The sequence below is a fragment of the Musa acuminata genome, chromosome BXJ2-4, assembly GCF_036884655.1.
Source record: "Musa acuminata AAA Group cultivar baxijiao chromosome BXJ2-4, Cavendish_Baxijiao_AAA, whole genome shotgun sequence".
Lineage (NCBI taxonomy): Eukaryota > Viridiplantae > Streptophyta > Magnoliopsida > Zingiberales > Musaceae > Musa > Musa acuminata.
The window spans coordinates 12308369-12321495 of record NC_088341.1 but is presented as its reverse complement, the minus strand read 5'-3'; the positions used below and the strand labels follow the sequence as shown (position 1 = coordinate 12321495).

Sequence of the window (13127 nt, the reverse complement as noted above, 5' to 3'; positions counted from 1 at the left end):
GCCTCCTTGATCACTTCGAGGGGATCGACCCCCCTTGATCACTTCGAGAGGATCACCCTCCTAGGGTTTAGCAATAAAGTGAAATAATATTTAATTGATTAACTGATTGATTCTCAAAAGAAATGGTTAAATCACTATTTATAGAGTTCCACCTAGAGTCCATCGGAACTTGGACTCTTAATAATAAATAAATATTAAATAAATCTCTACTTGACTCTAACTGAACTCAATAAACAACTGAACTAAACAGACTCAGTAAACATTATTCAAAAGCTCAGAAAAAGGGTCCTAACAATTCCTCCCTCTTCAAATCAGCCTTGTCCTCAAGGGTGAGCAGCATCAATCTCGGGGAGCTTCTCTTTTAGCACTTTAGTCATAGACTATCTACAACCCATCATAACCCGTTGATCAAGTAAGTATGGTATCCACTTTTTGATAGTGTAAGCAACAAGTCGGTCTTTCAGTATAGTAATCATTGCAAGAAACTTCTGGCCCCTGTATAATCAATTTTATCTTTGAACCTTTGCTATCACAAGTGAAAATCCATCCATCAATAATCTTTACTTCGAATCTGTCATACTCTTCAATGTGGTGGGTCAATCGTTCAACAGTCTCACTGTCCATAAAATTGTTAGTGCTACTAGTATCAATCAAAACTATAATAGACTGATGCTTCAGAGTTCCGTCAACTTCAGTATCAATCATTCGAGTCGCATTATATAACTCCTGAATCGGTCTTGTCCTTTTTATAATCGAACTTTTTAAATCATGTGACCTAGTTGATCTAAGTGATAATTCCGATAAATCCATTTCAGTGCTTGCTTATATTATATCATCCTCTTTTGAAGTTATAGCTTTCTTATGTTGCTCATCGTTTTTCCAATTCCAAATCTGTTGCTCATCAAACTCAACATTTTTTGACATCACAACTATATTGGTGATAGAATTGTAGAGTTTATAGCCATTAGAATTAACTGAAAAACCTAGCAAAATACATTTCTAAATTTTATCCTCCAATTTTGTTATATTTTCTTCTGGTATCTTGGCAAATGTAACGTTTCTAAAAATTCTCAAATAATCAACTTTTGGATTTTCTAAACTTCATGCTTCTTCTGGTGTAATATTACCAATTCGTTTTGTTGGAAACCTATTAAGCAAATAAACTGCACAAGCAACTGTATCTCCCTAAAATTTTTTAAGAATTTTTCTTTCCTTTAATATGCATCGAACCATACTAAGGATAGTCCTATTTTTTCTTTCTGATATACAATTTTGTTGAGGTGTGTATGACATAGTAAATTGATATAGAATTTTATTATTTTTATAAAAACTTTCAAATTCATTTGATATATATTCACCACCCTTATCTATTCTTAAACATTTAATTTTATAACCACTTTATCTTTCAACCAATCCTTAAATTATTTGAATTTACTTAAAACTTTATTCTTCCTTTTAATATATAAACCTAAGTTTTACCATTATAATCATGTAAGAAAATACATACTTCCTCCAAGTAATACTGGACTAATAGGGTCACAAACATCTGAGTGCACCAAATCAAGTTGATATCATATTCTTTTTATTTTTCTGACTTTGAAAAACTTTCTTTCTTGCTTGCCCATGAAACATATTTCACATAATTTTAATGGGTAATCAATTCTTGGCATTCCTATCACCATGTTATACTTCTCTAGAAGTTTTAAAACCTTAAAATTTATGTGAGGATATCTAAGATACCATAATGTAGGAATATCCTCAATATCAATTTTAAAACAATTTGACTTATCAAAAATACATAAATGTAGAGGAAACATTCTATTTTTTATCATTTTCACATGTGATATTAATGTTTTATTCTTGTCATTGAGAGAGTCATATCTTTTATTTTAATATCATAATCTTTTTTAAGTAATTGCCCAAGCTTATAATATTATTTTTCATATTAGGAATAAAATAAACGAAATGCATAATTCTTTACCATTATTAAGTTCAAAGAGAATTTTACCTATCTCTTATTGGTCTATATGATTGTAATATTTCTAGAATAACTTGTATCTATTTTTGAAAATAATTCTTTAATATCACACATGTGATATAATTCTTTAATACTATGTCATAGACTTATCCTCTTTCAAATCATCATAAGTCATTAGTAAAACTTGATTTTTATTTTTTCTTCCTCAATAAAATTTGTCTTATCACCTTGATTGTTAGGATTATAATAATATTCATAGGAGTAATATTCATATTTTTTGTAAATATAGTATTGTATTTCAGATCTTTTAAAGTTTCTACCATGTCCACGGCCTCGGCCACGCCTTCGACCATAACCTCAGCCTCTTTGACTAGAATTTTCTCCACCACCTTCATTGTTTAAAGATTCTTAATTGGTCTAACTTCTGCCTCCTCTTCCTCTTTGTTCGTGTCCTCTTTCTTTTTGAGAATTTGATTCACGTTTGTTTTCAAAAACAAGCTTGGTTTATAGTACTTGCTCTATAGTTTTGTCTTCTCTTTTTTAATCCTTTATTCATGAACTTGAAGGGAACTCATAAGTTGTTCTAAAGACATTTTTTTTAAATATTTATATTCTTCAATCGCAACAGCAATAAAATTAAATTTTGGATCTAGAGACCTCAATATTTTTTCTATTACTCTTTGATCACTTATTTGTTCATCATTTCATCTCATTTGGTGAACAATAGAAATGACTTTTGAGAAGTAATAAGAAATAATTTCAGAAGTATCTTGATGTAATTTTTTAAACTCAGTTTGTAAAACTTATAGACAAAGTTTTTTTACCTTATCAACACCATCGAATGTTTTTTGTAGCATTTCCTAAGCATCCTTTGGAGTATTTACTAGAACGATGATCTCGAACATTGTATCATCAAACCCTTCGTTGATCGTGAACAATGCTTTATTCTCCTTCTTCCTTCTATCTTTGAGTTGTTTTCTTACTTCTGCATTCATTGCTCCATTTTTTGCTTGACTTGGTTCAACAAATCAATCTTCTACAAACTCTTATAGATCTTTGGAGCATAGAAAAACTTTTATTTGGATACATCATATGTCATAATTTTTTTTTTATCAATCTAAGGATAGTATTTGGGGAAGAGGCCACAGCTTAACCTATGCTTTGATACTAAATGTTGAACTTAATGAGAAGAAGGGATATAGTTATCACACAAACGAAGGATAAGATAAGATATTTTATATTTCACTCAAACTTCTTTACAACTTTAAAACTCTATATTTTTCATGATTCAACATATAGGATTTATACGGTCCCTAAAGATATATTATATTATATTAATTATATTTAAAAAAAATTAATTCTTAAATTTTTTTAAGAATTAATAATTAATTTGACTTGTCTTATATTATAAATATTTAATTAATTTTTTTCCTCTTGATGTAATAAAATTTTAATTTTCTTTTGATGAAATTAATTTCTTTACGACATAGAACTAGTTTAATTCCAAGAAGGAGATCCGACATTTTCTTCATTCATTCACGAGTGACAGAGAATCTAAAAGAAGCCATCGTTTGGAGAACGAGAGGCCAACAACCAGGCGTGGAAGTCGCTAACTCAGATGAACTCCAGGCTTTAAATCTCTGTTACACAGGAAAGGTAAAAAACGAAGGGGCCTTGTTCCAGCACGTGTGCGCGTGCATAGCTGATGCCTATTTTGATGCTTTTAAGTTTGGTGTGCAGTAAAAAGAGCTGCAGCGGTTGTTGCTCCATCGGAACACTGACATCCCGCGGTCTCCTCCTACTTGATGGAGCGGCCGCCATGCGTCGCTGGTAAGAAGAGCCAACGGGTTCGCATCGCCTAGCTGCGACGTGCACGCACTGTTGACTTGCTCTGTCATTCCAAAAGAGCATCAGCTTTTGGTTGTTAAGAAGAGAAAGCTGCGGTGCTTCGTCATTTCCGGTATGCAAGTAGTTTGACAAACATGTATTATTGGTAATGTAACGAAAGAACTGTGATCGAATCAAATTGCAATGTTTCGCTAAGCGATTAAATGGATTAAAGAAAAACCTCCATTTTGAACGTGGAAAAGAATAGAATGGACTAGAGTCAGTCAGTCAGTCATAGTATTACGGTGTTTCACTAAGCAAAAGATTGGACTAGGGAAAAACCTCCATTTTTTATTACTCATACCTGTAGAGTGAACTTAAGCACACAGTACCCCGCTAAGCAGAGAGAATGAATTAGGGAAATACCTCTATTTTAAATGCACAAACCTATGAGCGTATAATAAATATTTCACCAAGCATAAAATAAAATGAATTAGGGAAAACCTCAATCTTGTTAATGGCAGAGTCGATGGATGCGCACTTGGTTAGAAAAAGATCAGCTGCTGCTACGCTCTTAGGGTTTACGAAAGGGGTTGGTAATTCGTATCCCTAAAAGTGAGTTGCGTGGAAATGGACTGCTGTTTAGGGGGGTTAATCTTAATCTGATTCATCGACGGATCGATGAGCTAAAGTGGCTTCGTATCACCAACGAACGGGTCAAACAGGTCACAACATTATTTCATAGTCGGAGTCAATTGCGTCGGCGCGGATCCAATCAAACCGACGCGTGATTCCCTCCCCACCCCCCCACACTCCAGAAACACAAAGGTAAAATTTGGGTACAAATTTTCGACTCGTATGATCGTTGCAACGTCTATGGAAGCAGCGTGATGATGGGTCATGATCGGGGGTGGTTGGGAGCAGGAATGATGGCTGGCGTCCGTGGAACGGTGGCAGCAGAATGGTCCAATGGCCTGTGCGTCTCGGGTCATGATGCTGCATCAAGATTCGCATGCGACCACACCTGCCTTGGTATCCGTCCGATCTTCCTCGTGCTGTAGCAGCACAACAACAACAACAACATATTCTCCCAATCGGATGGACCGGCTATTTAAATCACTCTTTTGGCTTTTGGATATCGTGGGAGTCGATTCCATTAGTGTATGCAAAATTCAACACCTCCTTTCTGATAATTCATTCTGTATCTCTCTGTGCGTGTTTCCCTTTTACAATTGTTTATGAAAATTGCCGGCGATATGTGTGAAAAGATGGCACGAGAAACTAATACATATCCTGCAAAAGAAAATGCATCATCAATTCACATAAGGGTTTTATCTGAATTGCCGAAAGCACAAATACATATGTATGTATATACAGAGAATATATTGTATATGATGATGATGATGATGATGATGATGATGATGATGATGAGTGGGCTGAAGAAAACTTGAAGGCAAGCATCATCCACGACCGAACATTTGGGTCATCATGGAGAAGAGGCTACATGACTTGGTATCATCTTTGCAGATCGAGGAATCATAATGAAATAAGCAATGCGAATCGACGGTTGACAAACAACAGGCAGGAATAGACGATCCATGCACGCACAGGCAGCTCCAAGTAGACATAAACCTCTTGCTGCATTAATCGGAAAGTGACGGAGCCATCATATCATAATTTAATGCGATGCTGCTTCCGCTAGAGTTTATTTTTACCTTCCCATCTTCCTATCCTGCTTCTATTGCGCTCGTACTCGCTCAATTCAAACTTGTAAGAGATGATTCCATCCTTTTGTATCGAGACCGGCGGATGACCCTTCTTCCAATAGTCGTCGAAATTCGTGTCCTCCTCCATCCACCACAGATGATTGTGAAATTATAACCAGTAGAGAGGTATATTTTGACGAGCGGCATCAAGAAATCGAAGCCTATATGCAAATTTCAATGATCAGTCGGACGGACATCCAAATAATTCAACTCAATCGCTGCAACACCAATGGGTAAATTAACGCGGGGGCGGAGGGGTGGTGCGTGTAGACCTAAGTGACACAATCGTTTTCGGTAACACTAAAAAGGTTAGACTAAATGAAAGAGATGACCCATTCATTTTTATGCCCCTCATCAGTCTAATTTTCCTCCTCTTACATTTAATGATGAATCGGCATAGGTTCATCAAAGACGACTCCATCATCACCACGATACAGTCTTGATCACTAGATATTATTAGATACATGCATCGAGATCTCGGTCTAAGGGGGCACAACTCTCTATTTTTACACGAGGTGACCGAATGCACTTCTTTTATAGCCGGGCTGAGTAGTCGGACTCGATCCATCGAACTGTGTTGGAGATGAAGGGTCGACGGATCACGGTCGGAGTGTGAGCGCTTAGCCTGAGGGCAACGGGGACACTTGGAGCTCCCTGAATGGCTAGCTGCAACCGTCCCGAGCCCCCTCCTTTGGACAAACTATCCAAAATGTATCTCTCTCTCTCTCTTTCTCTCTTTCTCTCACCTAGAAGCTATCAGTAATAACAATAACAATAATAAAGAAGATAATATTGTTAAGGGGCGGCAAGAGTAACTCCGAGAACACACGGTACAAATAACTTTGGTGCGATGTTTTTCGTGGGTCATGACTTCGGCCAAGGAGATTTATCATCCAACATCGTCATATCGAAAAAAAGGTGAGAAGCGCAAGAAAATAAAAAATCATTTAGATTTTTTTTTTTGATTCTACGGAGATAGATAAATAAACATAAATAAATAAGGAAGAAATTATAAGTTGGTAGGAGGGGATAGACGAAGGAGGAAGGATATAAGTCGGAAGGGGACAGGGTGAGAGAAGATCATGGGGAGGAGAGGGCTTCCAACGATGCAGGACGGCAGTGTCAGCAGGGGGTAAACCGGAGAAAGTGTAATTGAATGATGAAAACTTTCCTCCTTTTTATTAGTTTCTGACTCCGCTCTTCTCCCCCTTCCTCCTCCTCTTCTTTTTTCTTCCCCTCCTTCCCATCCCCTCTTTTGCTCCCTTCTCCGACGTTACTCACATTCATTTCCTTCTTCCTCCTTTTTCCGTATCACGATATCCCTCATTCCCCCTTCTCTCTCTCTCTCTCTCTCTCTCTCTCTCCTCTCCGTCAGGATTTGTATTATTTTTTCGCCGCAGTATTTTCTACGATTCCTGTAGCCATTACAACCATAGGAGCTACGGGCATTGATCTATTAGAGAGAGAAAGTGCGAGGAAGGGTGGCGATAGAGGAGATCTGAAGCCGAGGGAACGAGGCCCAGATGTCACGAGCCGGCGAGACGGGCCGGCCAGACCATAGGATTGGCTCGGACTCGGGGGCACCTGGCCGGCTCGACCCCGTTGCCGACCGGTTCAAGACGGTGCTCGCCTTGGAGGAGAACAAGCCCGACTTCCCCGATCTCGGCTCCCCCGTCTCCCCTCTCCGCCAACACGCCTCCACCCAAACCAGCAGCTGCTCCAGTTCCTCCGGCTCGGCCGGCAAGGCCGTGCCGACCGCAGCCATCGTCGCTCGGAAGCCTGGCGCGGGAGCCCCCGACGCCGGGCGGCTGTGCCACTCCGGCGAGCTCTTCGTGGAGTTCAGCCCGACCGCTGCGGAAGGACGGGATCTGAAGACCGCCACCCACCGGCGATCGGGCTCGGGGCCGCTGATCTTCTCCGGCGGCAGCGGCGGCGGTGGTAGCAGCAGCACGGCTAGCTCTCCCGTCACCAATGCGCTTCCGACCGGAAACATCTGCCCCTCGGGGAAGATCGGCAAGACGGGGATGATGCATAGGACGTCGCCCAGGAGCGATGTGCTCGGGTCTGGCACCGGGAACTACGGCCACGGCAGCATAATTCGTGGCGGGATGGGCGGAGGCGGTGGTGTTGCCTCAAGACCCGGTGGCGTTGTTGGAATATGGAATTCAGGGGGTTCGAATGCTAGAATGGCGACGGGGAGAATGGATCCTCTGGAAGCAACTAGGGCTGGGAACGAGCACTACAAGAAGGGGCAGTATGGGGAAGCGCTGGCGTTCTATGACAAGGCGGTCGCGATGTGCCCGGAAAATGCCGCATGTCGGGGTAATCGTGCGGCGGCCCTGATGGGGCTCGGCAGGTTAGAAGAGGCGGCGAGAGAGTGTGAGGAGGCCGTCCGGTTGGATCCAACGAACGGCCGGGCGCACCAGCGGCTGGCATGCCTAAAATTAAGGTGAGACCGTGAAATGCCATCGTTGTGTTGTAGATTACTCGTTCGTTCTTGATTCACGTCGAGAGACATAAAAATGCACTCTTGTCTCCGGTATTAATGTGCTGCGCAAGGTAGGGGTTTCACCGCTGATGCCATCTCCACCCTGATGGGTAAACAGATGGCTTCTGTTCATCAGCTGTTTTATGTTCTTTCTTTACTTGCTTTACGTTTTGAAATCCTGCTCGTGTTCTTTCCGTTCTTTTGTCCAAAATTTTGATCTTTGTGCTCGGCAGATCTCTCTTCCATGTGCCTTTTGTTTTTTTTTTTTCTTAAAGGGATTGTTTTCTGTCGATCCTTTTGGCCGGCAATCTTTTGCGTTAACTTTTTTGGTTGGCATGTGATGACACCGTGATCAGTATGATTTGGTTGTGCCTTATCTTCCTCTTCCGATGTTACAGTCCTTGGTGTACGTTCAAATCGCCTTGGGCATGACTTGGATCAAAAAACTGTAATTAGGATATAATTCTTAGGCTATCCATGGAAATATTTTGCGGATTCTTGATCCCAAATGTTCTAACCAATTCACAGACTCTGCCTGGCTGTTTTATGATTCTGTTAGAATAACAGTGGCTGCTTTGTGATTTTGCCGTAAACAATGTCTGCACAGGTGCCATTTTCCTGTAAAAAGAAATTATCAGAGCATGTATTTCATGCTTGATGCAGTAATTCGCTGCTAGAGAATTGACCCACTCAGAACTTTTGTATATGCTTCTAATAAAATTTTTATGGACTCTTATTTTGCTTCGCTAGCTGCTGTGGCGGCTGTCTGACTTTGTACATACTCCGATTTGTAGTAGGAAGGCTATTCCATTTTTATGCCATTTCTTATTGCAGGTTAGGGCTAGTTGAGGATGCAAGGAAGCATCACTTCTTGGCCGGACAGCCTCCTGACCCAGTTGAGTTGCAGAAGCTGCAATCGGTGGAGAGGCACTGGCTAAAATGTGGCGATGCCAGGAAGGTTGGAGATTGGAAGAGTGCGTTGAGGGAAGCTGATGCTGCAATTGCTGCAGGAGCAGACTCTTCTCTGCTGGTAAGTCCTCAAGATTGGATTAAACTACTGTTATCTGCTAATTTGTTTATTATTTTCTCTGAAAATTGAACATACAATTGACCGAGTCCGATACTGCAGCTTGTTGCATCGAGAGCAGAAGCTCTTTTCCATCTCCATCAGCTTGACGAGGCTGATTCGATTTTAACAAGATCACTAAAATTTGAAGACTCGTTCTCTTTCTTCTCAGCTGCCAAGATCTTTGGTATGCTTTCGCATTCCTATTTCTACATTGTTAAAGCACAGGTTGATATGGCTTTGGGGAGGTAAGCTGATATCTCCGAAGTTCTGCAGAATAGCATAAAATCAAATTTTGGGTGATGAAAATCGAATTGGAACTCTTGTAGGTTTGAGAATGCAGTCATGGCAGCAGAAAAGGCCAAGCAGATGGATGGCAGGAATATAGGAGTGACAACGGTCCTGAATAATATAAGATCAGTGGCAAGAGCTCGAGCTCAAGGAAATGAGCTCTTCAAGTCAGGAAACTTTGCAGAGGCCTGCACAGCTTATGGGGAAGGACTCAAGTATGATCCTTCAAATCCAGTCCTCCTATGCAACAGAGCAGCTTGCCGCTCTAAGCTTGGGCAGTGGGTTAAATCTGTTGAGGACTGCAATGAAGCCCTCAGAATCCAACCCAACTACACCAAGGCTCTTCTCAGAAGGGCTGATTCCTATGCCAAGGTTGTCTCGTACCATGTGGCTTCTTCGATACATAAATAATGCATCACTGGTATTGACAATATCTTGTTTTGATCGACATGGTAATTAGCTTGAGCGTTGGTCTGAATCAGTACGAGATTATGAAGTTCTGAGGAAGGAGCTTCCCGGTGACAACGAGGTGGCTGAAGCCTTATTCCATGCTCAGATTGCATTAAAAACATCTCGTGGTGAGGAGATCTCTAATTTGAAGTTTGGAGGAGAAGTTGAGGAGGTTACTAGTGCAGAACAATTCCGAGCAGCAGTATCATTACCTGGTCAGTTTGCATTTGACTGGTTAAGTATTTTGTGCCATAAGCCCTCTATTAATTAAGCTCCACTGCATTTCTTTAGGTGACTTCTATAATTTCTGTGGTATATATGTGATTTTTAGGCCATACTTCTCCTGTTAAATATGATTTACTGTCTAGGAAGCTGATGCTGACAAAAAAAAAAATCTACCTGTATTTGTTCTGATCAAGTTTGATGCTCGTGAATCAATTCTTGGTGGTGTCCTGCAGTTGATATGACTGTTTTATGCATTTACATACGTCAGATAGCATAGATTGACTACCATACCTTATCCATTAGTTTATATCTCCACTGAGATCAAAAGTTTCACTATCTCAGGTGCTTCTGTTGTTTATTTCATGACTGCTTCGAATCTGCAATGCATTCAGATAACCCCTTTTGTTGATGCGCTCTGTACCCGGTACCCATCCGCAAACTTTCTCAAGGTAAATATCGATAGTCATGCATCACAATTTCAGCCTCACAATAAGTCCTCTTGTTTGATGCCGTCGTCGTCTAATTTAATTGCGTGCTTGTACCAAAGGTTGATGTCAAGCGGAGCCCTGGTATTGCGGTGGCAGAAAATGTGAGGGTAGTCCCAACTTTTAAGATCTACAAGAATGGGAAAAGAGTGAAGGAGATGATCTGCCCAAGCCAGCAGGTGTTGGAGTACTCGGTGAGGCACTACAGTCTTTAAGAAGAAACAAGTGGTTGTTGTGATACATCCTGGCAAGCCACCGGCTTTCTTTTTTTATACAAATGTCAGCTCCCATTAAACCAGCGACTGAGCTACGAAATAATTGATTGTGCCAAAGCATGAACTGGAGTCAAAAGAAAAGGAGCCCATTTTTCTCCATTTACTTGTACATTTTTAGTCCCTCGGCCTCCTCATGTATTCTTTCCCTTCATTTGCGGCGCTCCAGTATCATCAATCAAATGTCCCGAGCAACCATTATCTTCCTGAGAAGCTTGATTGTACTATTAATTCAGTTGGGAGGCTGGTTCGGATTTATTGCATGTATATATTCCATATATGTGAAAAGAAAGAAAGAAAAAAAGAAAAACATTGGAAGCCATGGAGGGAGGGGGAGATGGAAAAAGAAAGATGTTCATTGATGTGTTTTTTTTGCTTCTGCGGCACACCTCTCTGAAATAAAAAGAACAATCCGCAGATTTTTCTCATTTCAGGATGTGGGTGTATGTTAAGTTTTAGTTGCTCACTTTGTCGGGGTTCTCGTTTGGGTTGGGTTTCTTGCTTCTCAGATGACATGATGATGCCGATCCTCTTCATCTGGCTGTTCTTGCCCCAAAACTGTTGCCTGGTTTTGAAGGTTTAGATCTGGTGGGTGGTGGGCTATTAATTGCCTGCCTGTTGGATGCATTCATTGTTTCGAAATGACCCGCCCCCTGTTGTTCGCTCCACTCGTAGAAATACTCCTCCAGTACAGTGACAGCGACACAGAGGAGTAGGAGGATGCCTCCCCGTTCTAACCAATGTGAAGTTGTTCACCTTCCTCCTCGTCGGCAAGTGCTAACGCGGAGGAGATGGGAGTCGAGATGGCATTTCTTCGATGTACCCCCGTCATATCAGTCTTCGTCCTCCTCGACAGAAACACATCCGTGAGTCAGACATGCACAGCCAGCCAATTACCGATACCAAACTAGCTTCTTCCCCATCATCATCATCATCATCTCCTCCCTTCTTCGGTTGGTCGTTGGCAGATGTTCCCAACCCGTGACCGTTGGGGGTGCCCCCACAAACCTGCGCAGCATTATGGAACGGCACGCCCCTCATTAATAAACCAGCGGGTGGGTGGCATCGCGTCTCGCCCGTGATCTCTGCTGGTATGGCCTCATCGACCATCCTTGTTATCATTTACTTCTTCTCCACTGGTCGAGGAACTAATAGTGCATTCGTACTGCGCCCTCTCTCGTTGGGTTGGAAAAGCCCATTCTTTTCGGATGATCCAATACATCTTCTTCATCTGTCGTTTGCATCGCTCCTGTGAAAAAGACCTCTCTCGCTTCGCGTTGGGTGGGATGCTTGTCCTTCGACTTTACGTTACGGTAATTGAGCTATCACGATCAACTCGAGAACGGTCTCCATGGGGAGCCGATGGCTGGAAAAGAAACAAGGCGCTGAGCTCACGATCCCAAAGAAAGACAAGACAACGCCGTGAAACGACGACAGGTGGTGGTGCCACCCAGGGGCACTAAATTCTCTGCAAGCAATCGGAATATATATTATTGGTAGGATGCTGAGGCGGAGGAGATGTAATAAATAGTGGTTGGAGTCCAAAAAGAGAGCGTCGAATCGCATCTATATCTGTGACTTCCCATCTGCAGGCCCTCCACCGCATGGTGCAGCTTTACAAGCTGTAAAGAGCACCGTCACCTGATGAGTTCCTGTGGGATTCTCGGATCCCAAGCATCGCCAACCCTCTTTCCCATTCTCGCGGCGTATCGAAGATTCATTTTAAAAGAGGAGAGTACAAACGAACAAGGGTGATAAAGCAGGCAAAAGGCCATGCCATGCCACCTCTAAGGCCTACTACAATGTCGGTAGCGGACTAGGATGGATCCACCTGCTTTCTTTACTTGTTAGGAGAGAAGGGCTGCCCTTTCAATCATGGCCAGCAAAATGAACAAAGGCACAGAGTTGGAAGGAGGAACACTAGTGCAGAGGCCCTTACGAGAATCCGTAACCACAGCCTCGGCCACTTCCTTACCACAGGCCATGAGCAGTTGAGATGTATATATATATATATATATATATATATATATATATATATGTATATATATATATATATGTATATATATATATATATGTATATATATATATATATATATGTATATATATATATATATATGTATATATATATATGTATATATATATATGTATATATATATATATATGTATATATATATATATATGTATATATATATATATATGTATATATATATATATGTATATATATATATATATATATATTTCTGGAATTATAATTTGTTGGGAATTCAAAACCATATTAG

At 41.0% G+C, this 13127-nt stretch overlaps 1 protein-coding gene across 1 annotated transcript; it reads left to right on the top strand.

The window, feature by feature from the left end:
- The first annotated feature begins 6630 nt into the window (after positions 1-6630).
- LOC135610064 (TPR repeat-containing thioredoxin TTL1-like) lies at positions 6631-11061 on the top strand. Its single transcript, XM_065104037.1, has 7 exons — positions 6631-8020; positions 8894-9089; positions 9189-9373; positions 9455-9788; positions 9877-10081; positions 10434-10540; positions 10639-11061. Exons 1-7 carry the CDS (start codon positions 7095-7097, stop codon positions 10789-10791), a joined length of 2106 nt encoding a protein of 701 aa, XP_064960109.1. The 5' UTR covers positions 6631-7094; the 3' UTR covers positions 10792-11061.
- The last annotated feature ends 2066 nt before the right edge of the window (positions 11062-13127 follow it).